This window comes from Excalfactoria chinensis, chromosome 17 (genome assembly GCF_039878825.1).
Source record: "Excalfactoria chinensis isolate bCotChi1 chromosome 17, bCotChi1.hap2, whole genome shotgun sequence".
Lineage (NCBI taxonomy): Eukaryota > Metazoa > Chordata > Aves > Galliformes > Phasianidae > Excalfactoria > Excalfactoria chinensis.
Genome location: NC_092841.1, coordinates 9,340,532 through 9,361,057, shown reverse-complemented (window position 1 = coordinate 9,361,057; position 20,526 = coordinate 9,340,532). Strand labels below are relative to the sequence as shown.

The following is a 20,526-nucleotide window of genomic DNA, read 5'->3' as shown; positions in this document are numbered from 1 at the left end:
GCATTTTTAATGTAATGCAGCATAAGTTGTGTACACTGACTGTGCTGTGAGCTCTCAGTTGGTGCTGTGATCTGGATGGGGCTCTGAGCACTGGGGGTATCCCTGCTCACTGCAGGAGGTCGGACCAGCTGGTCTTTTGGGGTCCCTTTGAACACAAACCATTCTATGGACGGTTGGTTGTGCACTGTGGTGTTGGTGCTCTCCCGTGTTGTACAAGATGGGCTTTCAGAATGCATACTCCTTGTGCCTATTGCTAAGGGATTCCCCACTGCAGAATCCAGGCCCTTGCTGCCAGTGCTTGTTTTAAAGCTGCCCTCTGTCCCAGGCGCTGGGTTCCTTCTTCCCAGTTTCCGAAGTACAGCAGCAAAGAGCTCAGTGCTCTCTGAAATGTTTTGCATATAAAACTTCTCATGGCAGGTATTTAAAGCAGTGCATTGGAATCTGTTTTCTCCATCTGATTTTTTTTTTTCCCCTGCAGTTTCCTCAACCAGACTTTTTGGTTATTGATTCTTAAGAGTATTTCCCTTTGGAATGATCGTAGAACTTGTTTTGCTGCTTGCAAGGTTTGCCTTGTAATTATGTATTTTACTATATGTATTTCATAATTTCCCCACCCACCTCTGCTCCAGCACGTTAATCTTTCTTCTCTGCTGACTTTACCAAAGGCAGAGCTGCTCCTTTACAGACAGATCTGTTCCTGTAGGAGCTGCTGGTCCTCAGAGCCCAGCGCTCCTTCCGTTCTCTCATCCCCACGGTCCCCACAGGTCCAACAGTCCGTTGGATTATTCGGGATATCTTTTTGTTCTAGAGGCTCCACGGGCTGTTTCTGTGTGGGTGTTTCCTCCCACCGTACCCACTTGTTTGTCACAACACGTTAGGAAGGCAGGAAAGCTATTCTTCTTCTGTGTGAAGTCCCGCGAGCCTTACTGCTTTCTTGGATCTCAGTAACAGGGAGAAGCTGAGAGATGGAAGACGTGGTGATTGCAGGCATAGCAGGAAAGCTGCCGGAGTCTGAGAACTTGCAGGAGTTTTGGGAGAACCTGCTGAATGGAGTTGATATGGTCACAGAGGACGATCGGAGGTGGAAACCAGGTGGGTGCTTGTTGTCTTCCCTTTTGGAGCTCAGAGCTTTTCGGAGGAATTATCTTGTGAAAGGAAAAGATTAATCGGATGCAAAAACCTGCTGGAGCGTTTTAATTCATTTCAGGTATGTGACCCAGGAATCCAGGAACAAAATACTTCTATGGAAGTCTTAAGTATGTGTTTTATAGTCACTTCCCACAGTCATGGCTAGTAAATAACGTGTCGTTTGCTTCCAGGAAGAGGCATGATGCTGGCAGAGCAGCTGTGCAGTGTGATTCCTGAGCCAGCTACTGGCAGCTGTGGCAATGAGACTTCTCTTTTTCTGGGTTCAGGAGTAGCTGGGGGCTCCATGTCTGTGACCTGCGGCTCTTTAGAACATTTTCTGATTATCCTTCTGAAATCAAGCTGATGATTTGCAGAAGTGGAAAGGAGCGTTTGTTTTTGTTCTAACTGGAACCACCAAGTCATCCTGTGTGCTTGGCATACCACATCCAAGTGCAAATGCTTATTATCAGATTGGTGCCTTTTGCTGCCGTATCCAGAACAGCCTTTAAAAATCACAATTGTTTTGGTTAATGCAGCATTTTAATTTCCAGATGAGGTGAAGAGAGTTGAGTGGACAGGTTTTATGCGGCACGCCAGGTGCTGCAGCTAGAAAGTAATGTTTCATGTGTAATTGAGAATCCAGCTGTAGTCATCCCGTGCTCTGTCTCAGCTGGTAGCTGCCTCCGTACTGATACAGTCTTTGATGTGGTGTCAAATTCTTCTTCTCAGGAATTTATGGACTGCCCAAAAGAAATGGAAAGCTCAAGGACATAACAAAATTTGATGCCTCCTTCTTTGGAGTCCACCCCAAACAGGCTCATACGATGGATCCTCAGCTTCGCTTGTTGTTGGAAGTTTCTTATGAAGCTATTTTGGATGGAGGTAAGCAGATGGATGATTGAAGAAGGGAAAGTGTGCTGCATTGCTTCTAGGCAGCAGACATGCACCTGTGTGATGAGATCACTAATGAGAGAAAGCTCTCACAATAGAGAGGAGACCAAAGAACTGGGACAAGGTTTAGAACAAAAGCCATTTTCTCCAGAGCTTGAACTAGGAAATCTGCATTGATTGCCAAAACATCTCCCCTGATCTCATACAGTGGAACCATTACTGCAGAAACATTTAAACAGTCAACAGCATGAGAGCTTTTCGTATGTTGATGTCCCTACACTCTGGCTCTACTGTAGTTTTCTGTAACAGATCTCTTTGTTAAAGGCACAAGGGATAACTGTAGAGCAGAGGAAAGCTGACTCCATGAGCATTCTTATCCATGGTCTGCTGGGGGTTGTGCTTCCAGAAGCAAGAACCTCCTTTCTCTCACTGCCAAAGCCTTAAGCTTTTTAGTTATGTGCCCACAGAGCCAAGAAGTTAATTCTTTGTGTTAATTAGTTTCATGTCTGAACATAAGAAGACATGGAAGAAGTTGTAACTGGCTCACCGTTAATGACAAATTAACACTTCCTGCTCTACTGCTGAGCCTCAGTCCCAAGGCTTAAATAATCTGCTTGTCTCCAGGACTCCTGCAGCACAAAGAAGAAACAGCAGAGATTGGTGCAAGTTGAGTTTTCCATGCAGCTTTTTAGAGCATAGTTATTTCTTGTTCCAACTTGCGGGCTTTTGTGCCCAAGAATTTTTCTTATATTCTGCATCTGGGCTCTACTTGTGTACACAGACAGGTATTGTGTGCTCAAGACACTCCACGTGCTGCAGCTTTCTCACTTTGTCTACTTTTCTTCATGATTTTTAGCTTATTTGATCAACACTTACTCATAGTTATACACTCCTACATAAGACTCTAGCAATGCCCATCTAAGTTGAAAAGCTCTCTATCTCATATGTGTATAATACACGTACAAGGTACTGTATGTTTTGGCCAGTAGCAAAGTTCTGTTGGACTGTTGTATTAAGCAGATTGGATAAGCAGGGGCTCTGCAGAAAGTCTGTTGCTGAAGCAGGTAGAAAGGTACCTATGAGCAAGAGAACGATGCTGCAGGCCTGCCTGAAAGGGACAGTGTAAAGCTGTATTTCATTACTTGGTGCCACCTGTACATGATATCTCTCCAGTTTTCCCCTCACAAAGAGTTTGTCGGATATAATCTGCTTTCCAATATCCCTGCAGGCATTAATCCAGTTACCCTCCGTGGCACAGACACGGGTGTATGGGTTGGTGCAAGTGGCTCAGAAGCTGCTGAAGCCCTTAGCCAAGATCCAGAGGAGCTTTTGGGATACAGTATGACTGGCTGCCAGCGTGCTATGCTTGCCAACAGGATTTCATACTTTTATGATTTTACAGGTAAGTGCCCCCAGACCTGTCAATACTTGCTGATGAGCAACTGCAATTTCAGCATGGTTGTACAACTGTTTCTCTGGGGGAGTGGCAGGGATATGGTGATACAGACTCCTTTAGGATGAAAAACCAGCCTGCAACTGCTGTAAAGAGGCATATGAGAAGTGAAAATTGTAACTGTGTGTTGAGAATCGTTATTCTCAATATACTTCAATATACTTCAGCTCTTGAAGATGGTTGTTGCTGGGATTCATATAGAAGTCAGCAAGCTCGGAGTCAGACTGTCTGGAACAGGTGACTCTTTGGATAAAGTGGGAGAAATGGGAGAGTCACCAGCCTGAAACTGGCTAGAGGTATAGATGTGGCTTGAAGTGTGTTTGGATTTGGAGACGGATGGATGGGAGTCACTCTGGAGAGCAAAGATTGTGGCCAAGGTAGCACGAGGTAGCAGGAGTGATTTTTCACTGCTGTGAATAGGGAAGGGATGTCATTTGCCCACATGATGCTGTCATGTGTTTTTGTTTGATGGAGATGGAGAAGAAAATTTGGAAGGTACCCCTAAAGCCAAACTTTGGGTTTGTTTTCTTTTTTAATCCCATGCAAATCTCTTATTAACTGGCAAGCAGGAGAAGTGGTAAATCTTGTCCCTGATGTATAAAGATTACCTGTAATGTTCTGATTACTTCATACCTTTTTTAATGTGTTTGTCCTGCAATCCTATCCTGTAGACTTTGGAGATTAATTCTAGAAAACTAACGGTTCAAAAACAAATCCCCCTTTTTATTTTCTAAGGACCAAGTTTGACTATTGACACAGCCTGCTCCTCCAGTCTCATGGCTCTAGAAAATGCTTATAAAGCAATTCGTCACGGACAGTGCAGTGCAGCCCTGGTAGGAGGGGTCAACATTCTGCTGAAACCTAACACTTCTGTGCAGTTCATGAAGCTGGGCATGCTTAGTCCTGATGGTGCCTGCAAGGCTTTTGATGTTTCAGGTAAGGCATTACCCTGAGGAATTACCTTGTAGTATGAGATGAGCTTATTGCTGTCTATGATGTAATACTGTAGTAGCAGCGCACATAACTTGTCCAGTTGTTGTTTTTGGGTGCTCTGCTTGGGGACCTGAATGGGCTTTATCTGTGTTGCATGTTCTCTTAAGCCTAGAAAATTACCTGTGGGAAAGAAATTGTATGATTTATTTCTTTGCCAGAGGGAAAGAGTTTCCATCCAGAGATGGGGACTTCCTTTCATCACTTTGTGATGGGAGGTGGACGTTAATCTTGTACTTAATTTTTTAAGCAAATGTATCTATTGTACTTAAAGCAGTAGGTCAGAATTGAAGTGACCTTAGTGCGTGGTGGTCTTACTGCTGAACAGACTCATGGCATGTTCTGTCCCTGTCCTCAGGAAATGGATATTGTCGCTCTGAAGCTGTCGTTGTTGTGCTGTTGACCAAGAAATCCATGGCTAAACGCATCTATGCCACTATAGTCAATGCTGGGAGTAACACTGATGGCTTTAAGGAGCAAGGTAAGTCTTTGTCTCTGAAAAGTGAGGTACATACAGAACTGTTGAGTCTGCAGTCTTTGTGTAGGTTTCCTGTTCATTAGATGTGTGAGTTTTTCATATGATTGGGTTTTTTTGTTTTGTTTTCAACATCAATAATACAAAGTTCAGGACCCTGTTTTGTAAAGGAAATGAAAGTGGTAACAGGAGGGTCCTGTTGCTGGCATAGTCTTCTTCAGGGTATATCTGACCAGATAGTAGAAATATAAATACTATGACTGGGAGGCTCTTTTTCTATTACTGTCCTGTTTCTCTCACTCTTGGAGGTGCCAAGTTTCACATGTTTTGCTCACCATAAACACAGCATGTTCTCTTAGCTGGTATCTTCCTGTGGTACTCTATAAGTCACAGGTTTAGTTCAGTTTCTGGTTCTTTGGCTCTTCTTCCTAAGAGCCCAAGAGGCTAACTGTGTGTGTTGCAAAACCTTGGAAAAATGTCTCTTTCTTCTGGACCTGGTAGCCCCCACCTATTGAATGGTGCAAATCAGAATGGGAAGCTTCTGGTGTGGGAGAGGAACTGATGACAGTTTTGATCCTAGGTGTGACATTCCCATCTGGAGAGATGCAGCAGCAGCTGGTTGGTTCTCTGTACAGAGAATGTGGTATCAAGCCTGGAGATGTGGAGTATGTTGAAGCTCATGGGACAGGCACCAAGGTCAGCATGAGCTTTTTGGTTTTGGGGTCTTTCTTCCCTTGCATCTCTTGCCACGCTTTCCCATAAGGTTATTCTTTGTTCTTTCAAAATTAAGATGAAGGAATTGCATTTCTTTCTTTTACTTCTGGATTGTACACAGGCTTCTAAGATTTTTCTTATGTGTTCTGAAAGCATTAATCATTCTGGGTATTTTCTTGCTAGGTTGGAGATCCACAGGAAGTAAATGGCATTGTAAATGTCTTCTGCCAGTGTGAGAGAGAGCCTCTGTTAATTGGATCAACCAAGTCAAACATGGGTCATCCAGAGCCTGCCTCTGGGCTTGCTGCATTAGCCAAGGTAACACATGGCTTGTGAGGGAAAGCATGGAGGGCTAATGGGCTTGGGGTGGAGGTTGCAATAACCAAAGGTAAAAGTTTGGGGTTTTCAGTGCCAGAAGAATAGTTAAACCCTTGGGCTTTTTGTCTCCTCTGTCTCTCCTGTTGGTGAGGAGCCAAGAGAGTTCTTTGGGATGAGGCTACCAGCTTGAATAACTGATAGTCAGCATCCAACCTGCTAACTGCTGCTGGAAGCAGACAGTCATCTCTCAACCATGGCTTCCAAACTGCTTAGCAGAGATCTAGCTCCTGTCCCTGCTTGTTTGATAGCTTTTTATTGACAGTGGTGTTATCTGAAAGAGGAGAAAGATAGGATATTTTTAGTGGCCAGGCAAGACTTTAAGGCAAGACTGCATGGCTTTTTAGTTAGGAAGGTTCTGGAAGCTAAACTGAAAACAGCTTAACCACTGACTCTCTGCATAACCTTAAAAGTTGCTTAGGTGAAGTAGGTACTACCATTGTGACTTTGTCGGTCTGTGAAGGGTCTCTGTACAAACAGAAGTGGAGATTATTTGTTGTGGGCTACACAGTTGTTTATGGAAAAACACTAACAGCAAAAGAACATCTGCTGCAAGAAAATGTGGAGCACAGAGTATTCTGTTCTGTCTTTCAGGTCATTCTTTCTCTTGAACATGGACTGTGGGCTCCAAATCTTCATTTCAATGATCCAAATCCAGATATTCCTGCTTTACGTGATGGCTCCTTGAAGGTGGTTTGCAAACCCACACCAGTGAAAGGTGGCCTTGTCAGCATCAATTCCTTTGGCTTTGGAGGTTCTAATGCTCATGTTATTCTGAGGCCAAATGAGAAGAAATGCCAGCCTCAAGGGACTTGTAACTTGCCAAGACTGGTACAAGTTTGTGGCAGAACACAGGAAGCTGTGGAAATACTCATTGAAGAAAGCAGGAAACATGAAGGATGCAGTCCATTCCTAAGCCTGCTCAGTGATATCTCTGCAATTCCTGTATCTTCCATGCCCTACAGGGGCTACACGCTAGTTGGAACCGAGAGTGACATAACAGAGATTCAGCAAGTTCAAGCATCTGGTAGACCACTCTGGTACATCTGCTCAGGTGGGGCCACAGTTTCTGCATTCTTCTGTAGTAATGGAGCTTGTGCAGTTGGGTCTTGTGCACTGACCTTGTTTTCTGCTCTTCAGCATAAGGAACTGTCACACAGTGTTGTGATACGCGTAGGAGAATCGCATTTCCTGTGTTTAGGCTGATGCTTCCAATCTGTCTTCTAATGACAGCGAAGTCCAGGAGAATGGAAAAGCATTGCCTGACTCAGAGGGTTTTAGAAACATGCAGTACTTTATTGCTAGGATTCTTTCATTGCCAAAGCAAGTGTGTGAGGTCTGCCCCATCTTATGGAGTGTTCCCAAAGCACATTTTCTTCATGCTTTATCCTGCAGGTATGGGAACACAGTGGAAAGGTATGGGCCTGAGTCTCATGAAATTGGATCTGTTTCGCCAGTCTATATTGCGCTCAGATGAGGCTTTGAAGAGCACGGGACTGAAAGTCTCGGACCTGCTTCTGCGTGCAGATGAGAACACTTTTGATGACACTGTCCATGCATTTGTTGGACTAGCTGCTATACAGGTAAGACTGAAATGAGTGGTGGAAGGAGGGGGGTCATGGGCACAGGAGCACGTTCTATTAGTAATGCTTTGTGCCACTTAATGGAAGTTTTGTGCTCTCAGCAAATGGTAGATGCTTGCTGGAGATTTCAAGGAGAGTGAGTTGCGCCCTTGACAGTTTTGGGAGCTGCTGCTTGCAAGATGCTTGCAAGAATGTTGATATAAACAGATCTGTGTTGTGATATGGGGTAGTTTCTCTAAGAGACTAAAGTATGTCTGAATTTCTGTGTAAATGTCTGTGTGAGGAGCAAGGTTCTATAGAATGCCTTCTAAAATTTGCTTCAAAAATGAGCTAAATGATGTTCAGTGAAGTCTCTTTAATTCTGGATGAGTGTCAAAGTGGGATTCATTGTCTCATAGTAAACCAGGGGCAGACCTTTTAAAGCGAACTGAAAAGCTGGGCTTGGCTCTTGCTTTGCATGAACATGCACTTGGCAGCCTCCTGTTGTTTGAAATAGCTTCCTAGTGGAAAGGCCCAAACAACGAATCCTGAAATGCTTTGAAATTGAGGCTGGAGCTGCTGGGGGGGAGGGGAAGCAATGAGGCCAGGAAGAAAGTCTGTCCAGAGCCTGTATCCTTACGCCTGCTTGGAATCACAGATTCTGCTTTTCCCTGCAGATTGCCCAAATTGATGTGCTGAAGGCTGCAGGTCTGCAACCTGATGGGATTGTGGGCCACTCAGTGGGAGAGCTCGCTTGTGGCTATGCAGATAATTCCTTAAGTCACGAAGAAGCCGTTCTTGCTGCTTATTGGCGGGGCCGATGTGTGAAAGAGGCCAAATTGCCCCCGGGAGGGATGGCTGCTGTTGGTAGGTATACCCTTAGCAATTGCTTATACCTCCTGATGCTTAGGAAGAAGGTTTCTCCTGGCCAAACTGTATTCAGTATGTCTGTAAATCTTACTGTTTGTTCAGGAATGTCTTGAGCTTTGATCCCATCAGTTTGTCCTCTGTAGCTTTATGGTGACCCAAATGTTTAAAAATAAGATGGCTATTTGTATCATGAAAATAGGGAACAGTAATGCTGCAGTAGCCAATTAAAACTGTAAAGCACTGCAGATGAAAGCTGTTGTGGGTCTAATGCAATGAATTTGTGTTACTTGTTGGAATCCTTGGTTTCTTATTTTAACTGATGCTATAAAGGACTACGTATCTAACTCAGCTTTATTTTGCTCAATATCAAATACATTTTATCACAGATCTCAGAGTGCTGCATGCAGGTAGTGTTTTTTACATTCAGACTTGAATTCAAGCTCCTGCTACGACTTGTAACATATGGCCAGATCCTGCATATGTTAAGCTAGCTTAAGCCAGTTTAGAGCTGTTTGGCCATCACTTCTTCCAGCTTCCCCAGCACTTCTGAGTGCATCCCATCAGGGTATGATCAAAAAAAAGTGTGTTAAAGCCATAAGATTAATAATATCCTTTTTCTTTTACAGAGTCGCTTTTGGGTAGAAAGAGGATGTCTTGAGTTTAGTGCAGTTCAGATTGCCTCCTCTCATGAGGCTCACTGCTTAAAACCCTTGTTTTGACCTAAATTCCTCTTCTGTAGGTCTGACGTGGGAGGAATGTAAGCAGCGCTGCCCTCCAAACGTGGTACCAGCATGTCACAACTCTGAGGATACTGTCACTGTTTCGGGGCCTCTGGTAAGCAAGGAACTGATACAGTGCATGCCACACCTATGAGTGGAACCTTGGAAGTTCTAGTTTGAAGAAAACAGGAAGCTGGGTTAAGGTTCGGCTGACTGGAAAGAGAAGCTGGTTTAAGGTGGTGGAGGGGACATGGTGCTTAAACACTCCAAATTTCTCCGAAGGGAAGCGACGTTATTGCTTCAGTAAGCTTGTAATTACAGATTGCTGAATATTCATATAGCCATGGGCATATAGTGAGTGATGAATGATGATGCTGAGAAGGACAATAACCTTATTACATATACAGCTGCCCTGAAGTGGCAAGTATTAAAGTGTGTACAGGGAATGCAGTCATTCAAACACACAGCAAAAATTTTGTAAGCTGTTGTTTTTTAGTTATCTTATTTTCTTCTTAGGATTCTGTGGCTGAGTTTGTAACCAAACTGAAGAAAGATGGGGTCTTTGCAAAGGAGGTGCGCAGCGCTGGAGTTGCATTTCATTCCTATTACATGGCATCCATTGCACCTGCACTGCTCAGTGCACTGAGAAAGGTAATATTGCTGAATCAGTGTGCTTATGCTGCATTTCAGGGTTGGTTGTATTGAGTTAGGTGGGTTCCTTTCCTCAAGAGCTTAAGGAAAATTCTCAAAGAGCATCTGTGAGACCTAAGAATTGAAGTCTTGTCGCCTTGAGCTGAAGGATGACTTCAAGAGTCAAGATAAGAAAGAAGTCCCAGAAGAGGGGAGTGGGGGCTGCTCACTCTTGCCTGTCTTGCTATTGACTTGTGGCCTGTAACTCTTCCTCATGTCTCTCTTCCTTGTCTGTCTGCAGGTCATTCCACACCCTAAACCTCGTTCAGCACGGTGGATCAGTACATCTATCCCTGAATCTCAGTGGCAGAGTGATCTTGCCAGGAATTCCTCTGCAGAGTATCATGTGAACAACCTGGTGAATCCTGTGCTGTTCCATGAAGGCCTGAAGCATATTCCAGAGAACGCTGTTGTAGTGGAGATTGCTCCACATGCTCTCTTACAGGTATTGTATTTGGTTATGTCAGTGTAGTACCATATCAATACTGCTGCAAGGAAAGAGATGGGAGATAGAAGAATTGGGGAATACTGTTTTGGTTTGGTTTTGTGGCTGTTTGTATTTCCAGTTCTGAGAATATTATTCCTTCTACCTTCCCCAGTTTTAGAGGTTTTTAACTATAAATGAATGGATCCCAACACACTCTCGCTCACTTTCCCAGCCACGCACTCAATTTGTAGCTGTCTTTTGTTGTCATACATTTCAATTAGTTGGTAGTTAGCTTGCCAAACTGCAGTAAGGAAAACGCATAGTTGTTTGTACTGAGTTAAGTGAGTGTATGCATAAAGCAGGGCAGAGGGGGAAAATTCAAGACTAACACACTTTCTGTGTGTAATCTAAGTGGCAGTTTGTGTGGAAAAGAGAAACTTGCGTATAATATTCATGACGTTCTGCTAATTTACTTCCTTGCAAGGCATGCAGTTTCTTGAGTGGCTGGAAGGGTATTGTGCTATGCTGGATCTGCCCTGTTAAAATGTGCATATTCTAGCACCTGCCTCAGAGCTCTTACTGGAGAAATTGTGTGAGAAAGCAGTTTCATTTTAGTGAAGGTGGGGGAAAATCAGAAACAAAGTAGTAATGCCTTCTGCTGGTGACTGCTGAACTCTTAACCAGGCTATCCTGAGGAGAACTTTGAAGCCAACTTGCACTATTCTACCTTTGATGAAGAAGGACCACAAAAATAACTTGGAGTTCTTCCTAACGCAGACTGGAAAGATTCATTTAACTGGGTAAGGAGACTGAGGGAGCAGGGGTGAGTGGGGTATCAGAATTCAAGCCTACTCTTTAGCATGTGTTCTCACAAATATTGAAATACTCCTTCAACAAACTTGAAGAAAAAACAGGTTTTACACCTATGCTTTATGTATTTTATATGCTCACTTAAGAAACATTGCCTTGGGTTAGAGACTGTTTGGGCTGGGTGGGTACCTTTCAAAGAGAAGTCTCATTCCAGAGGCTTGGAAACCTGGAACTGGCTCTTAGAAATAAACTTTGCATCTTGTAGACAGTTAGAATTACAAATCTGGCTGCAGTGAATGTTCTTGGAATCCATGGAGATGTCTCAGATGGGGAGCCCAAGGAGGAGTGCTGTCTGACCTTTAAGTAACATGATCAGACTTCTTAAAATTCTTTTTTTTCCCTTCCAACTGTCTTAATCCTTTTTGTCTTTGTAGGATAAACGTCCTTGGAAATAACTTGTTCCCACCTGTGGAATACCCTGTCCCTGTGGGAACACCCCTTATTTCTCCATGTATCAAATGGGACCACAGCCAGGACTGGGATGTTCCAAAAGCTGAAGACTTTCCCTCAGGTTCCAAAGGCTCCGCGTCTGCTTCAGTCTACAATATTGGTATGTTTGTCTGTAATTGTTGTTCTTGTTTTTCCTGCCTTAGTTCTGATAGGAAAAAAGATAGTGGCCTCAGGTTGTACCAGAAGAGGTTCAGGATTGGGTATTAGGAAAAAATTATTCTCAGAAAGGGAGGTGATGTATTGGGAAACTACTTGGATCTCTTACAGAGGTTGAGGGGGAATGATCTCCTCGTTTGCATGGTATTTTATTTTTTTGTTTTCAATTTTTACGCTGCTGTTTTTTCTTCTCACAGATGTGAGTCCTGACTCTCCTGACCATTACTTGGTTGGTCATTGCATTGATGGCAGAGTCCTGTACCCAGCAACTGGGTACTTAGTGCTGGCTTGGCGAACTCTGGCACGATCTCTTGGCATGGTCATGGAGCAAACAGCTGTTATGTTTGAAGAAGTTACAATCCATCAAGCAACTATCCTTCCCAAAAAGGGTAAGTGAGAGGTGCTGACAAAGCTGCAAAACTGGAATGAAAGGAATGGAAGGAAGTGCAAAAACGCAAAAAGAAAGTGAAGAGGAATATGGGGGAAAGGAATAAAAGGAAGAGTGCAACGTGTCTGTATAAATTAACTTCTTTGTTTAGTAAAGTAGCACATCTTATGGCCATCCTTGTTGTGTGGAATGAGTCTGGAAATGGTGCTGGAGGATGGAGAAAACGAATGACCTCACAGTACTGTCTTTCTCAATGTTTCTTGCAGGATCAACACAGCTGGAAGTGCGAATCATGCCTGCTTCTCACAGCTTTGAAGTGTCAGGGAATGGGAACTTGGCTGTGAGTGGTAAGTGAAAGAAGCGTGTTCATGCCCTGGACTGCTCAAATCCATTATGTATGGATGCTGATTCTTTTTCTTGCCACTGTGCCCATCAGGGAAGATCTCCCTCCTGGAAAATGATGCTCTGAAGAACTTTCATAACCAGCTGGCTGACTTCCAGAGTCAAGTAAACGTTACTGAGAAGTCTGGCCTCTTGATGGAAGATGTTTACCAAGAGCTGCATCTTCGTGGATATAACTATGGACCAACTTTTCAGGGTGTTCTGGAATGCAACAGTGAAGGTAAAATTACTTTCTGTAGAAGAAAGATTGAACACAGTTACTGTGTAGTGAGGAATATTTGGTCTCTTTTGATTCAGTCTGTATTAATCGTCCACCTAACTATGCTTCACGGAGTAATAATTTCCTATGTAGAACTTATTATTGGAGTTCACAGGGGATGCTGGGTGTGTGCAGCAGGCTGTAGTTAAGCAGTAGCTTCCCACATCTGCTGATTGATGAAGTCACAGGCTTCTCCTTCTTCTTTTGCAGGTAGTGCAGGGAAAATTCTGTGGAATGGAAACTGGGTGACCTTCCTTGACACCCTGCTACACTTGATAGTCTTAGCTGAGACTGGACGCAGTCTTCGCTTGCCCACCAGGATTCGCTCAGTGTATATTGACCCTGTGCTTCATCAGGAGCAGGTGTACCAGTACCAGGACAACATAGAAGGTAATGTCTTCTGTGCTTGGGCTTTTACCCATTGCTTCAAGTGCAGTGTGTGAATGTTTGACTTCCTAATAAGAAGGATGGGCTGTAGGAGCCCCTCTTGTTTCCCAACCTTTAATACAGATCCTTCTATAACAGTCTGATGTAGCACCTGCTGTTTATATGATCACTTTGAATAACATCCTTAGAGTGTTTGATGCAAACTTCCATTTATTTCTTGTCTTCCAGCTTTTGATGTTGTCGTTGACCGCTGTCTTGATAGCCTCAAAGCAGGAGGTGTTCAGATCAATGGACTTCATGCCTCGGTGGCACCACGGCGTCAACAGGAGCGGATCCCTCCCACTCTGGAAAAATTCTCCTTTGTTCCCTATATTGAGAGTGACTGTTTGTCTTCCAGTACCCAGCTTCATGCCTACCTGGAGCACTGCAAAGGTAGGGTGGGGTTTGTTTTCACACTAGGGGAATCTTCCAGTCTGCTAGGTTTGAGAGAAGCTGTTTATACCCAGGCTGGTGATACAAGGTGCTGCGCCTTGTGCTGCTCATCAGCTGGTATAGCTAAAGCAGGGGGGTACACTCTCCTTGGGAACAGGAAAAGTATCTTCTGAAAATATGACTCCTTTATTTTCTTCTATTCTTCAGGCCTGATCCAGAAATTACAAGCTAAGATGGCGTTGCACGGTGTCAAGCTGGTTATCCATGGCCTAGAAACCAAAGGGGCTGCTGTGGGGTCCCCAGCCACACAGAAGGGCCTTCAGCATATCCTTACTGAAATCTGTCGTCTGGAACTGAACGGGAACCTACATTCTGAGCTGGAACAGATTGTGACTCAGGAGAAGATGCACCTCCAGGATGATCCCCTGCTCAATGGCTTGCTGGATTCTTCAGAGCTGAAGACTTGCCTGGATGTGGCAAAGGAGAACACAACTAGTCACAGGATGAAGATAGTGGAGGTTAGCTGAAAGCCTGGGATGGGATGACAGCTGATGTTTTCAGGCTTCTCAGTAACCTAATATTACTTCTTTTGCTCCAATTATAATTCTGAGTACGGTTCATTTTTAATCTTCATTTCCTTTCTCCCTCTCCTTTGTCTCATAGGCTCTGGCAGGAAGTGGGCGTCTGTTCTCTCGTGTCCAAAGTATTCTGAATACTCAGCCCCTGTTGCAGCTGGACTACATTGCCACTGACTGCACCCCTGAAACTCTTTCAGCTAATGAAACAGAGCTACACGATGCTGGAATCTCCATTAGCCAGTGGGATCCCTCCAGCCTCCCCTCTGGGAATCTGACCAATGCTGACCTGGCAGTATGCAACTGTTCAACAAGTGTTCTAGGGAACACAACTGAAATTATCACTAACTTAGCAGCTGCAGTGAAAGAAGGAGGGTTTGTTTTGCTGCACACCCTTCTTAAAGAGGAAACTCTTGGAGAAATTGTCAGCTTTCTTACAAGTCCAGACCTACAGCAGAAGCAAAGCTTCCTGTCTCAGGTAAACAACCTGGAAGCACTTTCTCAGTGGTTATTCTGGAGTCTACTGCTTGTGTGCTTCATTGTGTTGCTTTACTTTGAGGTTCTCTGTAGAAGTAAATAAAAGGAATACATTCAAATCCTGTGTAGGATTTGACAGTATGGTTATTCCTATTTTTTGAATGTCTGCTTGTTTGTAAGGCTAGTATCCTAGCAAGGGCTTGGGGATGCTTGTACTACTGCACTCTGGGGGTATTTTAGGGAGGAAAGATTAGTTTAGGCACAAGATAAAATAGTCTAATGCAAATCAAATACTTATTTGTGCTGGGGCAGTACAAAACTTATGCCAGGATGTCAGCAAAAGGAAGAAGGTGGTGGATGGGCTGTTGTTTGTGGTGAAGTGGGAGACTCGGCATGGAGTACAGATAGTGGTTTGTAGTTATAATGGATTTTGTTTCTTACTTTTCTGCTAATTGTGGTTGTACTTGATCTGACAGGCACAGTGGGAGGAGTTATTCAGCAAGGCCTCATTGAATCTGGTTGCAATGAAGAGATCTTTCTTTGGCTCAGTTATTTTCCTGTGTCGACGGCAGTCCCCTGCCAAAACACCCATTTTTCTGCCAGTAGATGACACTCATTATAAGTGGGTCGATTCCTTAAAGGTGAGAATTCCTGCGTTTGGGATATTTGGCTTTCCAAACCTTTACACTTTCTTAATGAGATTTAATTTATCAGTGTTACAAGGATAGAGAAGGAGGTGGTGGGAAGGAAGGAGAAAAAAGCTTGTGTTTGTTCAGTTGTTCTTGCTTGAAATACAGCTTATTCATCTCTTTCTTGAGAATACAAGGGATGTTTCCTTTCTGTGGTTCCATGTAAAACAATCTGAAATTTGTCCCATAGGAGATCTTGGCCGACTCATCAGAGCAGCCTGTGTGGTTGACTGCCACCAATTGTGGGAACTCTGGCATTCTGGGTATGGTGAACTGCCTCCGCCTGGAAGCAGAGGGACACAGGATCAGGTATGAAATTATGCCCACAAGTCACTCTCGGAAACCAGATGCTTTTGTTAGATTCTTTTCAGGCTTGAAACAAAACAAACCGAAATGTCAACTTTTGGCCTCTAGGTGCGTGTTTGTTTCCAACTTGAGCCCTTCATCAACTGTCCCACCCACTGGTCTTTCTTCCCTGGAGATGCAGAAGATCATTCAGAGAGATCTGGTGATGAACGTATATCGTGACGGAAAGTGGGGTTCCTTCAGGCATCTCCCATTGCAGCAAGGTATCACTTCGGGGATCACTTGCAGGGCCTAGAGGAACAGATTTTAAATATGAGTAGCTATTTCTTCACATTTTTAAACTAATAGCAATAAAAGGACAACTTAATCTTTCTGTTCCAACTCAGACTGAACAATAGTGTGCTCTGATACTGGGAGGAGGGATAAAGTACTTAAAAAACAGGTAGAGTTGTGGGGTAAGAATGGGATTTGTGGAGAGCAAATAGAGGAGAGGATAGCAGTTGCAGAAAGAGTTTTTGTTCTGGAAATTGTGTGCCTGTATCAATGTGTGTAAAGTTCTTCTGTTCTTCCTTATGCAGCTCAGTCTCAGGAGCTGACAGAATACGCCTATATAAATGTGTTGACTCGTGGAGATCTCTCTTCCCTTCGTTGGATTGTTTCCCCACTTCGACATTTCCAAACAACTAATCCGAATGTTCAGCTCTGCAAAGTCTACTACGCATCTCTCAATTTCCGGGACATTATGCTGGCTACAGGAAAGCTTTCTCCAGATGCTATCCCTGGTGGGTTAAAATTGCATTGAAAGAATTCCTTCAAATAACTTCAGTAATTCTGATTATGCCTAAAGTATATATTGGGTTTTATTTAGCAAGAAAGTACACTTTAGGAGAGGGAATATATAGCCTTACTTCAGGACCATACATTAAAGACTTATAAATGCTACTCAGTTATGGCCCCACTTCTCACATGGCAGAGTCATTGAACATTTGCTGGGAGGAAACAATATTAACCTTATTGCATAGATATCAAGTGTGAGGTGAAATGTCTTGATAGAAATTCCAGTGGTGGGAAGGATACATGAGGAAGTTGGCAGCTACAGGACATGCTTTGGTTTGCCACAGAGCTCTTTTCTGTCTTTGTCCTTTCTAGTTAATGCTTATTTATTTCCAAAGAGGAACAGAATTGACTTTGGAATAAGATATTTCAGTGAAGTTTCTCAGAGGAAAGCTGGAAACTAAAGCAGTGTTGTCCAGGGTAGAGAGTAAGAGATTTAGTCCTTTTTTGCTGGTGTTTTTAATGAGAAATTAACTTTGGTGGCTAACGATCTGTTTATCTAATAGACAAATCCTAGCTCCTTATCTAGGGCTCTGGATTTCAGGGGCTGTTATTTTAGGTAACTCTTGACCAATGATTTTAGAAGAGAAGTTTTACTTCATAAAATACATCTGCCTGCTTGTAGGTAACTGGACATTGCAGCAGTGCATGCTGGGCATGGAGTTCTCAGGACGGGACCTGGCTGGAAGGAGAGTGATGGGATTGCTGCCAGCAAAAGGGCTGGCTACAGTGGTGGACTGTGACAAGAGATTCCTATGGGAAGTGCCTGAAAACTGGTAGGTTTGCTTCTGTTTTCTGTATGATGTATGTGGATAAGCTTTGCCTTGCTGCTTGAGGCTGATGACAACCCTGATCTGATGTGAGGGCTGCACAATGGGTAGATCTCACTCTGGGAAGTTATACAAGCTGTGGTTTCATGAGCAGCTGTGAGATCTGTCTCAATCATCTGACTGACTGCAGCACTGGTCTTTGTGTTGTATTGTGCAATGGTTTGCACTGCTTTTTCCATCTATTTCTTGTGCTTTGTCTCTTTCTACTTCTGGATAAGTGAAGGTTTTTGGTACTGGATGTGTTACTGATGAGTTAGTAAAATATGATGTCTGAAGATGTCTTCTCCCCTTTGCTTTGTTTCTTAGGACTCTGGAAGAAGCAGCTTCAGTGCCTGTAGTTTATGCCACTGCTTATTATGCTTTGGTGGTTCGAGGTGGTATGAAGAAGGGGGAGAGTGTCCTCATTCACTCTGGCTCAGGTGGTGTGGGCCAAGCAGCCATTGCCATTGCCCTGAGCATGGGCTGCCGTGTTTTTGCTACTGTAGGTGAGTACTGGTAGGATCTAGTCTACAACTGTAAGGCTTAATCTTTATTTCTGGTCGTTCCTCTATCCCGTACATGAGCACCTTTTGTCCTAAGGTTTGACACATTGAGAGCTTGAAACCTTTGAAGCAAATGGCTGCTTAGACTGCACATCTTTCCCTCTTGTTTTTATCACTGAAGAATTAACGTGAGAATACTGCCATCATTCAGTCATCTTATGTCTTATGTCTTCCTCTTCCAGGCTCTGCTGAGAAACGTGAGTATCTCCAAGCAAGGTTCCCACAGCTGGATGCTAATAGCTTTGCCAGCTCCCGAAATACTACCTTTGAGCAACATATACTGCGAGCTACCAATGGGAAAGGTTAGCTTGGGGAATGTTTTTCCTTCTTACTCAGCTGTATGACGTTATGTAGTTGTAATGCCTGAAGACAAAACAGCTTGATAGAAAACGGGTAGGCTCTCAAAAGAGTGAGTTTCTTAAATAGCTTCTTCTCCTTTCATTACAGGTGTCAACCTTGTGTTAAATTCCTTGGCAGAAGAGAAGCTCCAAGCCAGTTTGCGTTGTCTTGCTCAACATGGGCGCTTCTTGGAAATAGGCAAATTTGATCTGTCAAACAACAGCCAGCTTGGTAAGACGGGGCACAACTCATCATAATACAGACTAATTTTCAAATTGAGAAAAGCTTAAAGCTGGAGCATTTGTAAAAGCTGTGTGTTAAATGCACCGCTGCAAAATCTGATTCACTTCTGTCACTGACTGTTTGTGGAAGGGTTGGATGTACCAAATATTGACAGTCTCCCTTTTTATTGTAACTAAATTGCATAATAATAATCTAGCATCAGTAAAAGTTTCCTGTGAAGAAGAGTTTGTGTAGAAGGACAGGATGTATGTGGGATTCTGGCTCTTCTTTCACCTCTGACTCAGCTGTCACTGTATTACAAAACATCCTTTTTAATATCAAATAGATACCATGTCATAGCTTGTCCTGTTGACACAGTTCTTGTAGGCGGAGTTTCTGTTAAATGAGTCTCTCATAAGAGAACAGCCTAATATTGCCTTTGGAGGGTGTATGCAAGAATGAGTTTGCTAGCAATCAATAACTGCTGTGCTCCTTGGTTTTATACTGCTGATATACACACAAAACGTTCCTGAAAAAGATGGATTCTGTCTAAAAAATGGCCGCAGTGCCAGCTGGTAACGATGTTGCTTTTTCCAGGAATGGCTCTTTTCCTCAAGAATGTGGCGTTTCATGGAATCCTGCTGGATTCAATCTTTGAGGAAGGAAACCAAGAGTGGGAGGTGGTGTCGGAGTTGTTGACAAAAGGCATAAAGGATGGTGTGGTAAAGCCCCTGAGAACCACGGTCTTCAATAAAGAGGAGGTAGAAGCTGCCTTCAGGTTCATGGCACAAGGAAAACATATTGGCAAAGTTATGATCAAGGTAACAAGATAAGGATGTTGATTCCCTGATGCCTGTCATCCTCTGTAGGTGACAGTATTGGATATTTTGATCCAGTTAAACTTGAAGTTGTGTAACAGCATGGGGTTATGGCTTTTGCTGCTGACACTGTGGCATGTATAGCATTGTCAGGTCTGTCACTCTGAATCCAAAAGCTTGATCCCCTATTGACTGGAGGAGCATAGCTGCATGTGGAAAGACGTGTTTGTGCATCCAATTTTAATGTGCTTTTTGATGTTTTTTGTTTGTTTCGTTATGGAAGATCCAAGAAGAGGAGAAGCAATATCCCTTAAGGTCTGAACCAGTAAAACTCTCTGCCATCTCCCGAACTTCCTGCCCACCTACCAAGTCTTACATCATCACAGGGGGCCTGGGAGGATTTGGGCTTGAGTTGGCACAGTGGCTAATTGAGAGAGGAGCACAGAAGCTTGTACTGACATCTCGTTCTGGCATACGAACTGGTGAGCAAAAACCACAGAGGGTGGGAACGCATTTTCCTTTCAACTGACCTCAGTTTGCTGTTTCTCTCAGTTTTTAAGTGTTTTATCAGCAAAGAACAACATCTTCATAACTCTTTTCCCTCCCTCGTGTATATTCTCTCACTTCAAACAAGCTGTGATTCATTTTATTCTAAAGGATGAAGTATCTTTGAAGTCTGCCTCTTTTTTCCAGCTACTTCTTTCTTTTTATTCTGCATCCTAAGTCTATCAAACCCTGTTTGCCTCTTTCTCCCTTACCCAGGATTTCTTTCCTGCAGTCTTAATCTTTAGTTTTATTCCCTCTATAAAGTCTGTATCCAGTTACATCACTGCTGCGTTCAGTGGCAGTGACTTTGCTAAAGATGCTCTTTCCCTTAAATTGAGTGTTGTTGCTTACTTTTGCTCCTTCAGGTAGCTCATGTAAAAGGCTGTACCCTGCTATCTAATAACACCAGAAACTTTTTTACTTAGTTTTGAGTGGATAATTTGATTGTAATCTCAGTACTGGGATTCCTTATCAGTGTTAGTCTTCAATGCTCCCTCAGGGAAATTCAGCCCTATCCAAACTGAGGTCTTTACGAATTTCTTTGTTCTTTTAGCAAGTTCACAACTTCTGCAAGCATAGTTCAAATCCTTTATACCTCTCAAGTTCTGGTTGTCCCACTGCTGCCTGCTGTCTTGATTTAATCTTGCTGCTTTATCCTGTCTTGGTAACTCATGTGCTCTCCCACCCTGTTCTCCTGAATCTCTTGTCCT

General features: G+C 43.4%; 1 protein-coding gene across 1 annotated transcript in view; it reads left to right on the top strand.

Annotated features, from left to right (window-relative positions):
- The window catches only part of FASN (fatty acid synthase), a 33,198-nt gene that overhangs the window by 4,450 nt on the left and 8,222 nt on the right, over positions 1-20,526 (top strand). Inside the window, exons 2-33 of the mRNA XM_072352107.1 lie at positions 946-1,092; positions 1,858-2,010; positions 3,248-3,421; positions 4,208-4,408; positions 4,821-4,943; positions 5,518-5,633; positions 5,835-5,969; positions 6,621-7,080; positions 7,422-7,609; positions 8,266-8,455; positions 9,198-9,292; positions 9,694-9,828; positions 10,109-10,312; positions 10,979-11,094; positions 11,539-11,714; positions 11,968-12,159; positions 12,425-12,505; positions 12,595-12,780; positions 13,030-13,209; positions 13,435-13,638; positions 13,846-14,156; positions 14,302-14,691; positions 15,167-15,331; positions 15,570-15,688; positions 15,794-15,948; positions 16,264-16,467; positions 17,145-17,295; positions 17,656-17,834; positions 18,074-18,193; positions 18,339-18,461; positions 19,050-19,273; positions 19,554-19,752. Of these exons, the coding sequence (XP_072208208.1) occupies positions 966-1,092; positions 1,858-2,010; positions 3,248-3,421; positions 4,208-4,408; positions 4,821-4,943; positions 5,518-5,633; positions 5,835-5,969; positions 6,621-7,080; positions 7,422-7,609; positions 8,266-8,455; positions 9,198-9,292; positions 9,694-9,828; positions 10,109-10,312; positions 10,979-11,094; positions 11,539-11,714; positions 11,968-12,159; positions 12,425-12,505; positions 12,595-12,780; positions 13,030-13,209; positions 13,435-13,638; positions 13,846-14,156; positions 14,302-14,691; positions 15,167-15,331; positions 15,570-15,688; positions 15,794-15,948; positions 16,264-16,467; positions 17,145-17,295; positions 17,656-17,834; positions 18,074-18,193; positions 18,339-18,461; positions 19,050-19,273; positions 19,554-19,752 (5,776 nt within the window). The 5' untranslated portion in view covers positions 946-965. The remainder of the gene's footprint in view (positions 1-945; positions 1,093-1,857; positions 2,011-3,247; positions 3,422-4,207; positions 4,409-4,820; positions 4,944-5,517; positions 5,634-5,834; positions 5,970-6,620; positions 7,081-7,421; positions 7,610-8,265; positions 8,456-9,197; positions 9,293-9,693; positions 9,829-10,108; positions 10,313-10,978; positions 11,095-11,538; positions 11,715-11,967; positions 12,160-12,424; positions 12,506-12,594; positions 12,781-13,029; positions 13,210-13,434; positions 13,639-13,845; positions 14,157-14,301; positions 14,692-15,166; positions 15,332-15,569; positions 15,689-15,793; positions 15,949-16,263; positions 16,468-17,144; positions 17,296-17,655; positions 17,835-18,073; positions 18,194-18,338; positions 18,462-19,049; positions 19,274-19,553; positions 19,753-20,526) is intronic.